The sequence below is a fragment of the Mycetomoellerius zeteki genome, unplaced genomic scaffold, assembly GCF_001594055.1.
Source record: "Mycetomoellerius zeteki isolate Tzet28-1 unplaced genomic scaffold, Tzet1.0 scaffold364, whole genome shotgun sequence".
NCBI classification, from domain to species: Eukaryota; Metazoa; Arthropoda; class Insecta; order Hymenoptera; family Formicidae; genus Mycetomoellerius; species Mycetomoellerius zeteki.
This window is the reverse complement of record NW_017257354.1, coordinates 774,679-795,868: the sequence shown is the minus strand read 5'-3', so window position 1 is coordinate 795,868 and position 21,190 is coordinate 774,679. Positions and strand designations below refer to the sequence as shown.

Genomic DNA, 21,190 nt, shown 5'->3' with positions numbered 1-21,190 from the left:
GACCTGCGAACCGCGTTCTGCGTCTTATGTAGATCGGGCTTTAGACGCAGAACGCGGGTCGCAGGTCGCAAAACTAGAAACTAATCTAATGTATTTTAATTATAATAGGTTGTAGGATGCAGGATGCAGGAAGTTGGGTGAACTTCAACTTTCGCGTCCTGCGTCTTGCGTCGCCTACGTATTGCAGTCTGCGACCTATTACAATCTGAAATATGTGGGGTCTACAATAGATAGAAGTTATAGCGGTCGTAGGGTCTTAAGTCGTAGAAAATTGACCAATCATAGTCGATTATTCTTCTCATATTCGACTGTGATTGGTTAATTTTCTACGACTTAAGACTCTACGACCGCTACGACTTCTATTGTAGACCCCGCAATACGTTTCTCTTGCGACTTGCGTCCTGCGTCTTATGTAGATTGGGCTTTACAAAGCGACGGGCGTGCCACGAGTAACTTACATATTTTCTTATTTCAAAAGGCTATTCAAGTTAATATAGTGAAATTTCTTAGAGGAATTTACTCTTGATTTATAGCTTATGCATCCACTTTTTTATAGATGCATTACATGCTCTATGTAAGATTTTTTGCTTAGAGAAAATGCTAAAGGGTATTCGACCTTGATATGTCAAGGTGAAGGTGATTGAAGCTGATTCTCCTATACTAAATATCTCCTATACTTATTATCATTTTTCACTTATAACGTCAATAATATGTGCGCCCCGATGTCTTTTTTCAGATAATGACACAGCTGAATCGATCGACCAGATCGACGAAAGAAATCGAACGAATTTACGAATGAAGTTGAAAAGAAACGCGGTGGACAAGGAGGAGGAGGACGAAGAAGAAAAACACAAGATAGAAGTCATTCATCCAATATCAGACAAACGAGCAAGAACATTAATGTTAATACTGCGAAAGATAACTGCTTTGCAATCGCGTTGGTGATCGACAACTTGAATTTGTCACTTTGTGTGTCCAATGCTGAACGAAAGACTCGAGGCGGACAATATATTGGCGGACGGGGAACGTAATGTTAGTGCCGTGGTTACCGGTCCGACGTTTTCATCGTTATCGTCGTCGTGTACAGTGCCTTACATCGGCACCGACCAGGACTACGTGTTCGAAGGTGGCGGTATGTCGATGTTGCAGCAGTTTGGTGCAGGCGGTCGCGGAAACACCGATTGTATTAGTGGCGGAGGAGATCTCGGGTTCAATGCATCGATAGGAGGATCGGGGACTGGGTTAGGTGGTGGAATAGGATTCGGTGGAATCGGTACTGAAGGAACTGCGGGAGGAATTGCAGTAATGGGTGGAAGAGGAGGAGGAGGAGGAAGTGGTGGAAACATGAATAAGGAACTTCGTTACGCTCCATTCGTATCATCTGTAGGTCCAATCAGTACCGTAGCTCCAGTAAACCTGCAGTCTTTACCGCCTCCGCCGACTCCACCACCGCCTCCACCACCGCCGCCATCGCCGCCACCACCGCCACCGCCCCTGCCGCTGCAAATGCAGCAGCAGCGTGCCTTTTCGAAGTCGATGACATCCCTACCACCGGAGCCGTTCATGATTATGCGTTCGAAGGCTTTAAATCGGCGCGTTTCAATTAATGTTGGTGGCGTGAAGCACGAGGTACTCTGGCGTACTCTCGAGCGGTTGCCACATACGCGCCTAGGTCGACTAAGAGACTGCAATACCCATGAGGCAATAACTGAACTCTGCGACGATTATTCTCTAATCGACAATGAATATTTTTTCGATCGACATCCTAAATCATTTAGTTCAATTCTTAATTTTTATCGTACTGGTAAGCTCCATCTAGTAGATGAGATGTGCGTGTTGGCGTTTAGTGATGATCTCGCATATTGGGGTGTTGACGAGCTCTATCTTGAAAGTTGCTGTCAGCATAAGTATCATCAGCGTAAGGAGCATGTACACGAGGAAATGCGTAAGGAGGCAGAGTCACTTCGACAACGTGAAGAAGAAGAATTCGGTGAGGGAAAGTGCGCTCAATATCAAAAATGGTTATGGGATCTTTTGGAGAAACCAACCACCTCCATTGCGGCACGGGTGAGTCGGATTGTGGCTTGAAAACCAATTTGTGCGTGTATGAGTATGCGACAGAAGACAATGCACACGAGAAACGTCGCGCATCGTCACCTGCTCTATCGTGTATGCATTTAGACAGGATGTCTTATTGTTAGTCAAAACGGAAAGCAGTAGTATATGAATATATGAGTTATCAGTTATTTTTTCTTTTATAATTCCTGACTTTTTATTATTGTTCTTCTTGTGTTGCTTTTAATTTTATCTCATATTATTTCACATTTGCTTGATGTTAGTCATTTTTTCATTCTCAGTAGGGTATAGTAAATAATCACACAAATGTGACGTAATGTTGTATAAATTATTAATATTTAATCATATAAATAATGAATATATATCTCAATATTGTTTTTTTTACATAACTACAACAATTTTTATGTTAACTATAATTTAAAGAAGAAATTTATTTTATGATTTATATAAGTGCTGATTAATATTTAAGATAATTATGAAGTTAGGAAGTATTTTAAGAAAAAACAAATATTATCGTTAAATTATTAGATATAAAAGTATATTGTAGAAAACTTCTGCTAATATTCATATTGATGATCTAATTTTCATGGAACTTCTTGTCATAAATCACGATTTATCATGAAAAAACAATTTTGAATTTGAACCGATTTGAATTAATCGTCAGAACAAAGACTCACGGAATTCGATACCGATTAGTTTAAATTATTAAAGATCACTAATCAGATCACTAAAAATATTACTATTCAAGTATTTTTACAATGTATATGAGTGGCGGTTAAAAATACATTAAAAATATCACTAAAGTTTCAAATTTCATTAGTAGCTTTTTAAATGTTTATCTTTAATGGAAAATCACTATTTTGGCTGTATTCCAAATTTGCTGCCAACACTGAAAATCTACAGTTTACGTTACGTGCACTATAGATTTTCAATACTGGCAGTCAATTTTGGAACACAGCCTTTGTATGCGAGAAGTGTACTGTTTTATTTTCGTACTACTATCTGATTTATTCTCTGACTGAATTCTATTAAATGTATTCTATCTCTATCTGAAAAACATTGAAAAATTATAAAACAATGAAATTATTTATGTTTGGCACAATGTTGTTTTTAAGTATTTGGACTGATTGCATCGACGATCTCAATTATCTGATAATAATCTGATTAAAAAATTAATTGGCTATATCAAATTATCGTTACTGATAAATGTATTGTGTGATATTACTATAAATTACTATAAATTTCATATTTACCTATATCTTTCTATCTTATAAATTTATTGTTTATGTTATTTATGTTATTTTACTGTTTCATTAGGAAAGGTTTTACAAGAAAAGGTTCCCGGGTGTTCCCCTCCGATTTTAATGAAACTTATTGGGTTTGTACTGTTTGTATAGGAGATAAAATATTCGAGTGTTTTTTCTTATCAACAAACATGTTTAAAGAAGAAATGAGCCTAGTATTTTCGTTAGTAGTATTTCAGTATTTTCGTTTTTCGGCTGTAACTTCTAAACGAAGTATAATAATGTAATTTCATAAATATACAAAATGTATAAAATTTGAAAGCTATTCACTGATATGAAAATTAACCGGGTGCTCTTGGCTATATCATTTATCACTTCCGAAATCGTGCGTAAACAGTGAGACTCCGATGGATATTGAGATGGATGTCGCGTTGCGATGTTGAGCAATTTGCGAGGAGAAATTTGCGCTCAGGGATCTCGCAATCACAGATTTTTATACAGGGTGTCCTCGATCTATGGGATCACCCCTCGTGAGCAGGTAGAACGGACTGAACTGAATCGAAAAGTCCTTTACCATTTTACAATTTTCATATTACTTTAGGATATATTAATTTCTAAAGATGACTGAATAAGAGCACGTATCCGCGCGGACTATTGCTAAGTATACACGCCTATCGGTCGTAGTCGCTTGTTGCACGGGGAATTGGGACTGCTTGATAGGTGCGTCTACTAGGCAATCTCCGCGCGACACAAATCTAGGTGAATGTGCCTTTGAAATTTCAAGGTGACCTTTATTTTTTTAATGGAATTATATAGGTTTTTTTTATATAATATGATTCCTCTAATTATTCTGCATATAAAAGAGAGATGCCCTAAAAATCAATAGTTTACGAGATATTTTATACTTTATTCTGACATATATTGATATGAAATATCAAATATCTCGTAAATTAATAATTTTTTGATAATCGTTAATATTTTTACAGAGTAATGAGATGAATTAACTGATGTAAAAAAAAACATATAATTGCTTATTTACAAAATTATCCATTTTGCCTATGTATATTTTTTAAAGTAACTACGTATTTTCTTTACATCGTATATCGTTCAAAAATTATAGCCGAGAAACGAAAATTTGGCTGATTTTCGAAGACTAATTCTAAAAAGACTTTCATTTTTTAAACATGTTTGATTGCCAATAAAGAAATATGTATCGGATATTTTTATCCTCTCTACAAACCCATCAAGTTTCATTAAGATCGAAAAGAAACATACTTGGGAGTCTTTCCTTGTTAGTTTGACAAACTGTGGCATTATATATTACTATTTTACGTATTTTATGTACAATTAGTTTAATAGCATAATTGAATTGTAGAAGACATTATGTTTGTTTTGTGATTTTTTTACTGTTAGAAGTAAAAAAATATTTTATTCTGTGAATTATTTGTTTTTTTTTAATATATAAGCTGTAAATATGTTATTATACTTTTGTATATTTTGTTATTATACTTTTGTATATTTTTTAAATGTATATTTAGTTACAATAAAACGTTTTCTTTGAATTGATATGTATACTATAGTTTTCGATCTGTATTGTCTCGAATTAAAAATGGCGAGTTGGAGTTAGTTGTTATACTTCGATCGAGGAAGGTTGTTACGGTGTAACAATTGGTAACTTTTAGATATACCGTCCCTGAAATGCATACACTCCTCGGGTAGCTCCTAGTCATCGTCATGCATTCGAGGTGCCTAAATAATAAAAAAAAAATCGGGATTAAAATATAGCTCTATCTGTTTAAATGCGATCTTCTGGGGACTCTGATCTTGGTCTTTCCGGCTCGATATTAAGCGTGATCTCGCACTTTGCGACGGCGGAGGGGCGCTGCGACGCCACAACAGCCCTGCCACATAACAATATATATGTATATTTTTTTATTTCGAGTTTTATAATAATATACTTCTATAAATTCGTGAAACTATATTATACACATTTATACATATACTATAACATATAAATTTGCTATGGTTAATCATGTTTCAGAAAATATATCGGTTAGTAGTTTATTTTGGTAAAACTATGAAAAAGAGAAAATCCAGTTTCAATAATTTTTAATTACGGTATATATTATTACAATTATGACTCAGAATAACTTTCATAAACTGCTATATATTATTTATTAAAATGTTATATCCGTTATTAATAAAAAAAGTAAAGTATTATATTTTACATAAGGTCTCGACTTTAACAATAATAACAGGTATGTCAAGTTTAAAATCGAAATCGATGAAACTGAGTCTTCTTTTAAGCAATTAGAAATGCAAAATAGGAATGTTTGATTTGAATTCTTTCAAAAACAGTTAGATTTGTATAGTGATTTCCAGTATTAAATAAATATGAAGATTTATTAACACAATACATTATAGTACACGAAAGAAGAGTTAAACTAATTGTAAGTCATGTTGATGCAGCCGGTTCTTAATTATTAAATTTTATCTTTAAGGTTAATGACGTGATTTTCTTATCGTGGTATGTATATCAGATGATTCGCGACGTTTCCCCTCTCATACAAAACTTTCCTTACATCCGTCTCAAAAGGAAACTCGTATTATTAATTTTTTTTGTTAATTGACTTTGTATTTATTTATTGCGCATTTATTCTGGCTTTTTGCACGCGTATTAATAAGGATCCAAGGATCGAATAACTTTATGTAATACGTATTCATAAGGATTCAGAATTGAAGCATTTTGGACATGAGCCAAATTCATTAATTGCCACATTTGAATTCTTATTTAACGTTAATATTTTTAGACGGACTTTTGTTTGCATTAATCAATATATTCACGCTTGCAGTTTTTTTTGCAGGAGTGAGTCTTTATTAGCTTTACAAGCAAAGATATTATTAAATCAATATTGTAATATCGATTCAATGTAGCTCGCATATAAATGAACAGATTAGAAAGAACATATAACTTTTAATTCAATTTTATTTTAAATTGTACCATGCACTCAATCGATAAATCGATTTCGCTGACTTTCTGAAACATTTATAAATTTTATTGCGAATAAATGGTAGTCTAACAAAAATTTTGAATTACTTAATATTGTATATTTTTGCATTCTATAAGTTTTTATAATAATATTGATTAAAGCATTTTTATATTAATAAAAATGCTTTAACAAGTATTATTATGTTCATCAAACAAGAGTCGAGTATAACATTAATTATTAACAATGATGTATGTATTTAAAATGATATATGGACATTTAATAATAAATATATGTTCTTAATGTATATGATGATACAGGAGAATGTATAATTTTTTTATTATAATTATTGAAAATATACAAAAAGCGACACACAATGAAAAGAATAGCATGCTTAAAGTTGTAATAGATCGTCAATAATTCAATTTTAAAAAATGTACTTAATATAAATATACCTTGAAAACTTTTAAACAAGTTTAAAATTTATGTACTTTTAATTGCATTACAGCTATTAATCTGATATATTTTTCTAATCATGCCTGTTTTATTGAGAAAAATCTTTTAAAATATTAGTTATTTGACTAAATATGAGTAGAAAGACAACAAAGCTTTTAAAGGATTATCCTAAGAAAATAATTTCTATGTGACCATACAGCAAAATCGAATTCGCGTGAATCGATCGAGTGTAGTTCGTAAGCCATAAAAGATATATTATAATTTATTTACGTTTTATTTAGTTTTAGCATGCTGATTAGCATCATAGTGTTTTACTTTGGTATTGATATTTTACTTTTATCAAGATAATATCTTATATAATACGCTCGCTGTTATTTTAGTGTAAATATATAGGCACTGTAGTTTTGCAAATTTTTCAACATTTTAACATTGAAAAAAAAATATATATATGTGTGTGTATATATCAGTGTTAAAATGTCAAAAAATTTTCTAAAACTGTGATATATACACACATGTATATAGTACATATATGTATGTACACATATATATTATACTGGAAAAATATATACTTTTAATATTTATTATATTTTACATATTTATATTTTTACTTCTAGGTGAGGTTATTCAACATAATACTAATCTGTCTTTTTCTCTATCTGTATTATTAGCTTCTAATCCATAGTTTGTATTTATCCCAAGCATAAATGATCATCGTGTTATGTAATCGGCTACCGATGATAATGGGAGTGTTTTATATGCGATTACCAGGTATCACGTTGATTCTTTCTTGACACCGCTCCCTAAGCGTTATTTACAGTCGCTGCCAGCGAATTCAATTCGATATTGTGTGTATATATACACACACACCTACGTCTTACATGAACCTATACGAAAAGATAAATACGTAAAGTTGTTTATAATTTATTTATGTGTTTTTATATTTATAGTAAAACAAATTTATATAACAAAGAAATTTTTATATATATATTAAAATATTTATACATAAACTGTAACAAATTTGTTGTAACTCTTTTTTTCATATGTTAGTGAACAAAGTAAAAATAATGATACTTTCATAAAAGTAATATTTTGTTAGTAAGTTTTTAAATTTATATCTTTTAGAATTATCTATTATGTTCTCTTAAATAAAGTAAGGATGATAGCTAATTACATTTCAAAAGTATAAGTAGACAATGAAGTAGAAACTGAAATAGAAAAGTTAATTTTAGATTGGCCGGTTGTTCCATCTTCAAATAAACTGTGTGGTAACTTATCTACGTGGTAAACAAAAGAGTAAAACAGAAAGAACGGAAGAGAATATAAGAGTAAGACATTGAGCTCGAAGTTTATCGAAAGGTGGAACAACCCAGCCTAAATCAATTTATTTAGACGAAAAATTAATTTTGATGTTTTCATTTGTCAAATACTTAATGTCGAAACAGAACGTAAATTATAATTTACGGAGTTTTTTCAAATTTGTCATATAAACATATTTATATAGTTTAGCATTTATAAACAATTGAAAAGAAAATAAGTTTTTAGACATCATGTGTATTGATGTTAACGTAAGTAACCACATGATATAAAAGTCAATAAAGACTGGATCTATCAAAGATGAAATTTAAAAAATATATTAATTAGAAATATATTAATACAAACCTATTTCTCTATTAAGTCCGATATCGGTATTTGCAATGTATTATTTATGTTGTATTGGATGCTATAAGAATAATCATGTTTTAAATAATTAGAATTATGTATTCTTTTTCGATTTTGGAAATGTTAAATACTTGAGAATAAGAACCAAGAAATAAAAAAGTATTTTTTTTAAACTTTTTAATTCAACATTAAGGTATTATTTTAAATGAAAAAATGTGAGCAATAAGAACAGTTTTTTTTATAAATAAAGCTTTTGCAGAACATAAATTTATTAATAAACAATAAATATTCTTCAGTTAATTTTAAATAAATCTTGCAAGATTTTAATTTGTAGCTTTATTATGACAATATTAGGGTTGACGATTATTCGAATATCCGATTGAAGCGAAATATCCGTATTTTTCGAATCCAAATCTCAGATTTCAGTTCTGAATCTCGGATTTCGAATCTGAATACGGATTTTGGATCCGAACCTGGATCTCTCAACTCCTTTTTCTATACATATATCAATACCTAGTGAATTTATTCATTTTTGTAATTTTCACCTTATTTCAAAATACATAATCGACCCCCGATCCTGGACCAATTTTAATATCTACGATCTTGATCCGTGGAACATTCTATCCACGTATTCAAGATCTTGATACTTGGATATTTATAGATCCGGACGAAATCGTCAACTCTAAAAAATATGGTTAAAAATAATAAGATATAAATAATGGCAAATAATTAAATTTTGACAGAAAAAAGTTTAATTAAATTTAATTCTAAGTTTGTATTCAGATAAAGATAATGATTGAAATACTATTAACTCAAATAATATTTGCATGAACTCATTTGTAGTATAAAAAATGTAGGCATTGTTTAACGTATTATTGATACATCAGATACTGCAATTTCAACATTCACAAAAAGAATGATTGATTCAGTAACTTTTTCTTGTTTCAAGTAACAAATATTATCTTATATCGTACGGATATTATTGATATACTTGACACCACAAACAATACACATTGCACACACTGTTGCTTCGAGATAAAATAATATTTTGCGCGGGATTCATTCTTTCACGTAACATATTCTTTCCTAACTTTTAGAAATGACACTGATAATTTAAAAAAATGACCCTAATTCCTAATATACAACATAACTAATCTCATCATAACGTTCATCCATTAAATTATTTAAAACAAATGAAAATCCGGCATTTATATTTTGAAGTGACTTCCAAAATTGTTTTTGTTGCCCTTACCTCGCTGCATGCCTGTATGAGAACGGCATACATAGCATATTAGGAGGATCCTAAAGTCTGTTTACGGACTAAACGCAATAATTTTTGTACAATAATTACTTCTGTCTTCTTTCTTTAGATTCTAAAATCCTTTTCCAGAATTAAAGTAAACGTCTGTAAAGTGGAGTTTAGGTTGAGAGTGAAAAATACTGTTTAAATTGAGATCTTTTTTACCATTTCTGTGTCTAATACAGTGTCAGAGCTGTCAATATCGTACAACATTTGTTTGATATAAGAGCTTTGCAATTATACTTACGAAATTGTGGTCCACAGATTGGTAGTTTACACGAACAAATAACGTGGAATTCTTAGAATTAGACTTAGACGTCTAATTAAAATATTGTCCTTCGAAAATTTATGTATATGTGGGCGAGCGATATTGATGTATAGTAGGATATAAAAATATGTCGATGTGTCGCATTTTATTGATAAAACAGCGATCTCAGAGTTCAGGCTTTATTTTAGGATTCTCTTAACGCTTTGAGATCCAGCACCGCAGTCTTTTATAGGTCGAATGGATTATGAGAGTCAATTGTGGATCGATTGATAAGTGTAAATAAGAATCATAATAGCCGTCGAATAAGTATAGTTGAAATGAAAAAATGATTAATTTTATGATTTGAAAAGTGTGTAGAATAAAATATCTTACATTGTAATGTTTTTTTTCTATTTATTTAAAAAGAAACGTACTCAATTATATTTTTTTTATCTTCAATTTTGACAAATTTTGAATATTTTGTAGAATAAAGATAAATGTCACATCTTTTATGTTTTTAAAATAAATGTTTAGGTCAATTTCACTTTAAGAAGAATTATCTTCTTAAAGTAAAATTGACGTTTGTTTTTTTAAATGAAAAAAATATATGAGAAAAATGTTATACACGAAAATTTTAACTTCAACATATTTTAATTATGATGCATTCAGATTAAAAAAATAATGATCATGTATGCATGCGAGAGGTTACTCATTGATGAAAATGATTTCCAATTTCTGATATTTATGCTATTTCAACGTGATTTTATAGTGACTTCATTTGTTTTCCGAAAGAAATTCGAGACGCGCGACCAAAAACGCGTTTTTTTCGACCATGTTTTTTTGTTTGATTTCAGATAATTTCTTAATTTCGATGCTGAATGCTTGATTGCTTCGTTGATTTCTTCGCTGATTTTAGAGGTGAGTAGCCCCTCGTGTGTGTGTGTGTGTGTGTGTGTGTGTGTGTGTGTGTGTTTCAAAATTTTCTTTTTTTCTTCCAATTTTTTAGAATTTTGTAATTTATCTAAATAAAAATTATTTTAAAATGCCAAAGAACCCTGACACACACATCTTATGTTGAAAATTATTTCCCATTGGAATTTATTTTAACTTTAAAATTATAAATTTCAGATACGAAAAAGTATAGGCAACAAGAAATAACAAATTTCAATTTCTATCAGAAATCATGTTTACCAGAATATACGGTTTCTAGAATATACGGTAGGTTGAAATCTTTTCCCTGTTCTTATAGCCTGTACTTTTCAATTGCATAATAGTTCATGAAATGCCGATAAAAAATCTCAAAGGGTACAGTTCTGCAGCAACTATAATTTAGTCTACAGAAAAGATTGGAAATTGATAATTTTTAGAATTTTAATGCGAAAATTATCGTGCCTGCAACTCCTACGAGTTTTAACAAGTAAAATCCCCAAAACTCATTACGTGATTGCAATTTGAGTCTTACTTAGACTTTCTTAACTACTCATCCATACAGTTGATTACATTAAATTCAATGATTGCATTTCGTAATTCCATCAAATGATTAATAAATATAATCAATTTTTAATCATAATTATAGTTTTATTAGCTACATTTTACATTCTATTCAAAAGATTTGATAATGAATATTTTGTATTATTTTTATATTGCATGCTCTAAGTATTATAATATATTACAGATATCTACTCGCTAAACCATAAACTGACAGTAATATTACATCAATGTTATAATTTCTCACTCAATAACATAAATGTAATATAACATATGTTGTATATAATAGTTACATTATTGAATAAAAAATTATAACATTGATATATTGTAATATTATTGATAGTTTGTTCAGTGAATAATATTCGTGTTTCCTTTCGCATGTACAATAATATCTTAGAATAGGTTCTACATTTTTTGTTTTAATATACAGCATAGACTATAAATAATTGGTATGTGTTTCGAAATTGTGAGTTTACTCTCATTCTTACAAATTTAGATTCATTGAAGTGTTCATTTAATTTCTAAAACCTCATCTCTATCTCTTCTAAACATATCCTGTACGTGAAATGAAGTAAAATGTTCTGCAATTCATCTTAGAAAAAATTATATTTCCTCATTATTAGATTTGGTACAATCACGAAGTACAGTCACTGGATTTTGCGTAATCAGTTTTATAGATGAGTAATTATGAGTCTGAGTGAGATTTGAATTATAACTACATGGTACTCTTGGACAAAGCATACAAAAAGTTCGATAACGATCCAATTATACATACATTCTGTACGAATACATTCGTACAGAACACCAATCTTAGAAACATTCCCAATAAAATTAAATCAACACTACAATCTTTTCTCAACAAGACTATACAATCTGCCCAAAATGCACAAACAAAACAACCCCTTTAGATCAATTATCAATAAACTTTCCGACATACAACTTATGTCGTTTTTTGGCTCAAGAATAACCCCTTCATAGGAAAATTCGAATCACATATCACGATTTCAAGACTCAGTAAATTGTATGATTGGTCTGCTAAATTGTAATTCTAATAAACAATCATTAGTTTTTACAAAGAAAAATATATATTTTCTTAAAATCCAACAAATACGAGTAACATTATGAATAATTTTCAATAGGTTATCTTAAAAAGACTCAATACAAATATTCTTTTTCTTATACGAATATTAAAATAGGGTGTATCTCAATTGCCCACATCACACTGAAAAAAATTTACAAAATTTGAATAAATATTTGTTTAGATAGTACCAATGGGACTATTTACTTACAATAAATAAATATTTGTTCAATTAAAAAAAATTATACTTAATTTAAATATCATTTTTTTAAATCGAATAAATATTTATTTTCTGTAAGCAAATGGTCCCATTGGTACTATTTAAACAAATATTTATTCAAATTTCGTAAATTTTTTTTCGGTGCACTAATTGGCTAATTTAAAATAATATAATCTCATTGGTGAAGCAGTGAAAATTACTAGGCCGATATGAATGATGTGTGCAATTAAACCGTATGCAAGTGCGCCGCTTTCATCAAAATGTAGTAATTATAATGTACTAATAGAACATACTTAATATCACACTGTCTTCTCACACATATTAAAACCATTTATGTAAAACATAAATGTAGAAAAACTAATTTTCGTATATTCGTAACAATTTTGCAATACTTTTAGTAAAATTTTAAAGAATATTCAATACATTTTTAGAGAAATATCATAAAATTTTTGAAAAAATTTTCGAATAAATTTATGGAGAAATTGTAGTTCAATTTCAACGATTTTTTGATTTTTTTTTAAATTGCTTTCAGCAAAGTTTAAATCCAATTTTAGGGAAATTTCAACAAATTTCAGCAAAATTTTCAGAACAATTTCAGTTTAGATTCAATAATTTTCAGAATTTTCGGCTACAATACTGCGATTTTTAATAATTAATAACTCGTTAACTGCGAAAATTGAAAAGTTGTAGAGGACTTTTTAACTTAGTTTAGTCCGCTCTATCTGCACATGAAAAGAGTTCCAAATATTCTGGGACACTTTGTATATACATATAATTTCACCTCTATTTCATAACCATATGAAATATGATGCTTTTGGATATAAGATTTAAAAAATGTTTCTTTTATCATGTTTTATTATCTTTCAAATGTTATTCGTACCTGTATTAAATTACCTTGTATATTTTATTTTCTAGAAACGTTTCTAGTCGTTTATTTTTCTGTACATAAATATTCAAAACTTTTATTTCTTTATTTGATATTATTTAAAATAATATTATTTTTTAAAAGGTTAATTGCAAACAAAGAAAGACATAAGCAAAACCTGCTGCTTTATTGATTTGCTATCGAATGTATGTGCACTTTCCCTATTTACTTGCAATTTAAATATTGTAAAGCAAAATCATTGTTATTTTATATTTAACAACCTAATTGCGCATAATCGTTGGTATTATGATTTCGCTAAATCTTCGAAGCAACGAATTGATTTCGCATTGTAGCGATTGCTCTAGAGTAAAAAATAGTAGGAAGAGAGACACAGGGGAAGGAGGAGATGGATTAGTGATTTCTTAAAAAAACAAGTTTATATATAATTCTGAGCAAGGGAGCGGGGTTTTGAAGGGACGCACAAACGTTTTTAAATGCTGGCCGAGCAATGCAATAAAACTTGTATGAGTCGAGCGACGTCGGGCAGACTGCGTTTAAACGACGAGATACTCTCTGGTAAAGCTATGTTCACAAAGTTACATTACACATTTCTAGGAAAACACTATTGATTCTATTGAATCATATTCTTCAATTTCACAGAAACATTTGTTTATTGAAGTTATATCATGTCCTCCTTGCATATATGATGGCTCTCTTGATCAGAGATGTTGCTTCTTCAATGGCCTTTCTCCTTTTGTATTTTGTATTGCAAGAATCTTTCGGCTTAGCTAAACGCATTTATCTATCCATTCTACTTTATATAAACACGCAGAAGAACAGAGTGGATTTATACTTGGAAATAAATACCACTCGACATTAGATTTTCTTAACAATATTGGATCTCCATTGAATAGTATTATTCTTCAACAAGGTTACTAATATTAAGAACTTCTTAGTTCTCTTAATATCAAAAAACCATGATTATAATAAGAAGTTGGGAGAGTAAGAGATAGCACTATTTTTTTTTTTAATATTCAAGTAAAATGATTTGTATGTATGTCGTACTCAATGTGAAGAAAAAAGTACTCAATCAAAAATTTTTTTTTTGCATATTTGCTTGCTTATTGTATATCGCAAATGCGCTAAAAGATATGTTATTTCATATTTGCTTAATTCTATCACTGTAGAAACATTATCGTAATTCGTCACTATCAATTTTATAGTTATTGTTATAGATACAGTGTTTCAAAAAAGATGATCATTTTCCAAAGTTATAAAAAAGTTTATATTTTTTAATGAATTGTCATGGAATTGATGAAAATGTATATAAAATTATAATAACAATATAATTATATAATAATAATATAATTCGACATGATGTTATAGGGTGCTTTTCAATTGCTTAATACATCTTAACACAAATGTACAGTGAATCACAGAAAGGTTGCAATACTTTTTTTTTATGTTTCGGGACTCAGCTTTGCTTATAGAATGGTTGAATGTAAATGGTTAAATAAATAAGAGCCAATCGCTCCGGTGAGCAGACTGCATTTTGAAACCCATTGAAAAAAAATATTGCTGTCTTTCTGTAACTACTCACTGTATACAGGAATGCACAAAGTGTAGCATTGTGCACGATTCAGGGTGCGTTTCGTTGCACGCATAATGCACATAGACTACATATAGAACCGTTCCGTTTCAATCAATGCGCGCATCAATGAATACCGATAGCGCACATATTTCCCTAGATTCTCCCCACTTCTCATGCATCAACTACAGCAGCTCGAACGTGAAACATTTAATGCGAAGTTGATGCGTCTAAAAAAAATTCAAAAGCCTGTTGCCGCCTTTTGTTCGGATTTATAGTGTAATAATAATGGAAAGTGATTTAATCGAATTTCCAGTCATCATTGACGAGAGTAACGAAGTTCTCACCCTCTTTATCAACCAAGAAGCTGCTATAAGGGCTACTCAAGATATCTATTAAAATATATACAATCTCATATCCTATGTAATAATCTCAACAGTAAATATATCTTAGGCTCAGTTTCACAACTCACGGTTAATTAACTCTTAACCGAGGTTCAACTTATTTCTCATCTCTTTCGAATTCTAGCATTAGAAAGAGATGAGGAATAAGTTAAACCTCGGTTAAGAGTTAACCATGAATTGTGAAACTGGCCTTATGCCTGTTTCTATCAATGTAAATTAATTTTAATCTTAGTTTAACTTACTTTTTATCGTTTTTTAGTTCTAAGAATTAGAAAAAGATAAAGAATAAATTATACCAAAATTAAAATTAATCTACATTGGTAGAAATGAACATTATTGTCGCCCATGGTAGTCTACCATGGTAGGTCTATTTTTATTTGCATCAAAACGCATGGTAAACTGTTCCGTTTCTAAACGCGCATCATGTGCATTAACGAAACGGAACGATATTAATGTGCGCAGCACATTGAATGTGATCTATGCACTCAATGCATGCAACGGAACGCACCCTCAGTTGGAACAAAATGTGCACGGTTTCGAATAAGGTTCGTTTCAGATAAGGTTAGATTAAATGTAGCTTTTTCCGCCTATATTGAATACAAAAAAAGCAAAGTCGCTCAAGGGTTCTCCAGTCTCTTTTATAGCCGCCGCAGTTAGTAACATGTAATTGTTACTGGAAAACACAAGCTTACACATCCGACTAGTAACTCTCGGGTTCAGTACGGATGTAATATTAGGCTTGTTGTTTTCGAAGAGTTCTGAACTAGTTCTGAACTAGTGCAATAAGTTAGAGTGAAACAAACTATATCAGTTTACTTACAATGCATAATATGATTCCTCTAATTATTTTACATATAAAAGTATTAAGGTAGAGATATCAAAACATAAATAGCTTATGAGATATTTTATACTTTATTTTGGCACATATTGACATGAAATATTAAATACATATCTCGCAAATTATTAATTTTTTGATAATCGTATCTTAATACATTTATGAACAAAATAATGAGATGAATCAATTGATGTAAAGAAAACTCATAGTTGCTTATTTAAAATTATTCATTTTGCCTACAAATTTTTTTTAAAGCAACTATGTGTTTTTTTTAACAATTGATTCATCTCATTATTCTGTTCATAAAATAAGTATTATAGGTATAATTATAAAAAAAATAATTTATATGAGATATAGATTTAATATTTTAATATGTGCCAGAATAAAGTATCTTATAAAAATTATTGGTTTTTTTATATCTTTATTTTAATACGAGATCTTTATCTCAAAATCCGACCTCTGCATATACCTTTGTCCTTAAGCATCCTCTCCCTCCCTCCCTCCCTCCCAGCAAGAAACAGGAAACAAAGAGCACATTGTAGAATTAGCCTAAAGTTTCTTGAGGAGTACCTCCACCAAGCGTCACAACCCAACAGTTCAGTCGGCAACGGTACGCAGTTGTGTGAGCGTCGAAAAAGTTCAGACCCCATACTTTTATGCAGAATAACTAGAGGAATCATATTATGTAAAAAAATCATATAATTTCATTAAAAAAGTGGAGATAACTTTCGTATCTTTTTGACATCTCCATCTAGAAAAGAACAACGTGATCAAAATACGTCTCCCTCGAAACCGTTTCACTTTTTTCGTATTTTCCATATTTTTCGAGTTATTGGCGTGGCTTGTCACACTTTACGTGGGCCACCTTATATACAGTCATACACACGAGTGCGCGAGTTGCGTACATACACAAAAGAGAGCGAGATGGGGAAAGAAGGGAAAAAGAGGGAGGAAAGAGGGAGGAAGAAGGAGAGAGAAAGAGAAAGAGAGGCACAGGAAGAGAGAAAGGGTGAACCATGATAAGAGACTGTAATGAAGGTAAATGTGAAAGAGAAGGAAAAAAGACAGATATAGAAGCGGGGGAAGGAGAAGAGAAAGGAAAAGAATAGGATGTATGTCCGAGAATGCAAGAGGAACATTTTGATGGATGGCTTCTCTCTCTCTCTCTCTCTCTAATTCGTTTTCTCTATCTCTTTTCCCTCCCTCCCACACTCCCTCCCTCCTCCCTATCTTCTTTCCCCTTTCTCGTTTCCTTCCATCCCATCCTTCTTTGATCCTCCTTAACTCTCTCTATCACTCGATTTTTCCTCTTTCTTCTCACTCACTCATTACTCAGTTACAATAGAGACAGATAAAGAAAGATTAAAAGGGAAAACTGTTACACATAAGTTAAATAAAGCTTGTGATTAGCTTTCTTTGATCAGTTGATCCGTCGCTTTTTCAGGTGATAGCTGTGATATCAATACTCTTTATTGTGCTTTCAACGATCGCACTAACTCTCAACACCATTCCTAGTATGCAAGTAAATGATGAGAAGGGAAACTTCCAAGACAATCCGCAGCTCGCTATGGTGGAGGCTGTGTGCATTTCGTGGTTTACTCTCGAATACTTGCTTAGGTTCAGTGCCTCGCCGGACAAATGGAAATTTTTCAAAGGCGGTCTTAACGTGATCGATTTGCTGGCGATACTACCATACTTCGTATCTTTATTCCTGGTCGAAACCAACAAAAATGCAAACGACCAGTTCCAGGACGTGCGCAGGGTAGTGCAGATCTTTCGTATAATGCGGATCCTAAGGATCCTAAAATTAGCCCGTCATTCGACCGGGCTGCAGAGTCTTGGCTTCACTTTACGTAACTCGTATAAAGAGTTAGGATTACTGATGCTTTTCTTGGCGATGGGCGTCCTCATATTCTCGAGCCTCGCCTATTTTGCCGAGAAGGAGGAACCCGGGACCAAATTCATAAGCATTCCAGAGACCTTCTGGTGGGCAGGCATCACAATGACCACCGTCGGATACGGCGACATCTACCCCACGACCCCGCTCGGCAAAGTGATCGGCAGTGTGTGTTGTATATGTGGTGTCCTGGTAATCGCGTTGCCCATTCCCATTATCGTCAACAATTTCGCCGAATTCTACAAAAATCAGATGAGACGGGAAAAAGCCATCAAAAGACGAGAGGCTCTTGAGAGGGCCAAACGGGAAGGCAGCATCGTGTCTTTTCATCATATCAACTTGAGAGACGCTTTCGCCAAGAGTATGGATCTCATCGACGTCATTGTCGATACTGGTAAGCGATGGACTAATGTGCCCGTGAAAGATACGATCTACGATTGATATTTGTTATAAATTTTCTGTCTTTAATATATTTATATATACATATATTAGGGTGGAGTGAAAAAACCTTTTTTTCGAGGATTGAATTTTAATAGTGCGCAAAAGTTGCGTATTTGAGCCAATAAAAACTGTAAAAAAATTCAGCTTGATCGAATGATATCTTCTATGAGAAGCAGAGGTCTCAATTTTCAAAATTGTAGTGAAAAATTCGAAAATTCAAAAAAAATTTTTTTTCCGTTTGTTTCGGCTGTTTTCTGCTTAAAGAGAGTACATTTGTGAATTAAATGAAGCATAAAAACATCCGACTGATTGTAGGAAGACACCAAGGCCCCACGAACAATATAAAATACAATGAAAATGCAGCTCTTCGCCTACTTTTCTAACATCGTGAAAATGCTCCAATACCTCGATTTTGTAAGTCTAAGACAATTCTATATCGTTATGTTACTATTGCGTAACTTTTTTTATCATGTATAATATCTACGCAACAATAATATAACGATACCGACACTGTCGTTAAGAGTTACAGAATCGGGATATACAGACCTATCGCGCTGAGGTGACTACTTGTTGCTTATATGCTATTTGTATAAAATTTATCCATAAATATAGTATACCCAGATTGAGCATTCACCGAAATTTGGGGAGTGGAGGTAATGCTCACGTAGAGAAAAGCACACTTATTTGGCACAGGTGCGTTTTCTCTCCTTCGCGTATATACGTATAAAATGTATCTTTGAGATAGAAGATCGATACAATCATAGATCAATTAGTCGTACTGTCCATTCCTCATTCCTTCTTTCGATCTTTTCTTTTATAGCGTATTCGGCCCAAACGGATTTGCATCAACCTGGGTTGGATTAATGACGTTGTATGCTCTCCTATTGGTAGAACATGTAACATCAATAGTAGAATATTATCCAACCCAAATCGGTGCAAACCACTCAGATCGAAAACACTATTAGGATGCGTTCCGAGTTACGTATGAAGCGCATGATGCATCATTTATCCTTGTTCACCAAATAATAAAGAAGGATAAAACGATACATCACACGCTTCATGCGCAACTCGGAACGCACCATTAGATGTACATTTTATATGCATGAGAAATTTTTATATCTTCGGGGTGTTTGATTAAAGCACTTGATTAAAGCACTCGCAATATATGTATAAAAACATGGATTTTGTATACTGTATATGTACGACATATATGATACATACAGAGCGTTACAATATGCAGATATATATGTATAATATATGAAAACAAACATTTTTTTGTTTTTATACTTTATTTAATTAACCAATAGTCATCTTGAATGAATGAATTTAATGTTGGCAAACAATAAGAGTTCACTGTGGTGTGTCCTTGTTAGACATAATCTCACTTTTACTTATATCTACGGAGTATCTGCAGATTCAAGTGCAGAGTGCAAACAGTGTAGGTAGAATGATGCAGAAGATATCGCAGTGTTCGCTGGCGCTGAGCTAGTGTCTCTTGCACCAGAACCTGTAACTGTATCGCTAGCGCCGCAACGACATATATTTAAGAGACATATTAAATATATGTCGTTCATATAATAGATATATTAGATATATGTCGTAATTAGATTAGAAAACCAATCTCTTTCCTTTCTTTCATACCACCCTTCTTTCTTTCCTTTTAAGTTTACATACATGGAGAGAATTTTCTTTTAGAATTTACTCTAATCGTAGTACTAATCGTAGAAAATCGTAGTACTAATCGTAGAATATGATATTTCAAATAATTTTATTGTGATTTTTTCTGATATATTAATATATTTCCATAATAAAGTATAAAATAAGTTTAATTTATTTTAAAAAAACATAGTAAAATTTCACAATAATTTTAAAATATATTAAAGTTTATGATTCTTTATTATTTTAAATAGATGCCAAATAATGATAATCATATAAAATATCTTATATAAATTTTACAATATGTACATACATAATGATATTTTCTAAATTCATCTCTTTATGTAAGCTACAAGTTCACGAAGTTTCATTAAAATCAGAATAGTTTTCGAGATATAGCGGAGAAAGTTGAAAATCGCTTCACACATGAGGCCTGATTTCACCCTTCGAAATGTCTATGACCAAAGAAAATGATAAAATGCTATCATTTCCACACCACCTGTCATGAGGTAGATAGCATGGTGCGCTTTTTTTATAGTGGTTTCCCCAGTAGGCCTATTCCACTCTAATTTTTTTATGCACGAATTATTCCAAATGCCGTCATTCCTCCGTTGACTACTTTGGAACATTTAAAAATTTATATTTAAAAAGATTTATTATAAAAAGATATATTATTATTATTACATAAAAATATATTCGCACGAGTAATATTTAAAAAATGCTTATCAAAATATTGTAAAATTACAACA

General features: G+C 31.4%; 1 protein-coding gene across 2 annotated transcripts in view; it reads left to right on the top strand.

The window, feature by feature from the left end:
* Positions 1-21,190, top strand: part of Shab (Shaker cognate b) — a 66,188-nt gene that overhangs the window by 3,008 nt on the left and 41,990 nt on the right. For both annotated transcript variants that reach the window (XM_018453090.1, XM_018453089.1), the window contains exons 3-4: positions 737-2,067; positions 17,892-18,738. In XM_018453090.1, coding sequence (XP_018308592.1) covers positions 979-2,067; positions 17,892-18,738 — 1,936 coding nt within the window. In that variant the 5' untranslated portion in view covers positions 737-978. The remainder of the gene's footprint in view (positions 1-736; positions 2,068-17,891; positions 18,739-21,190) is intronic.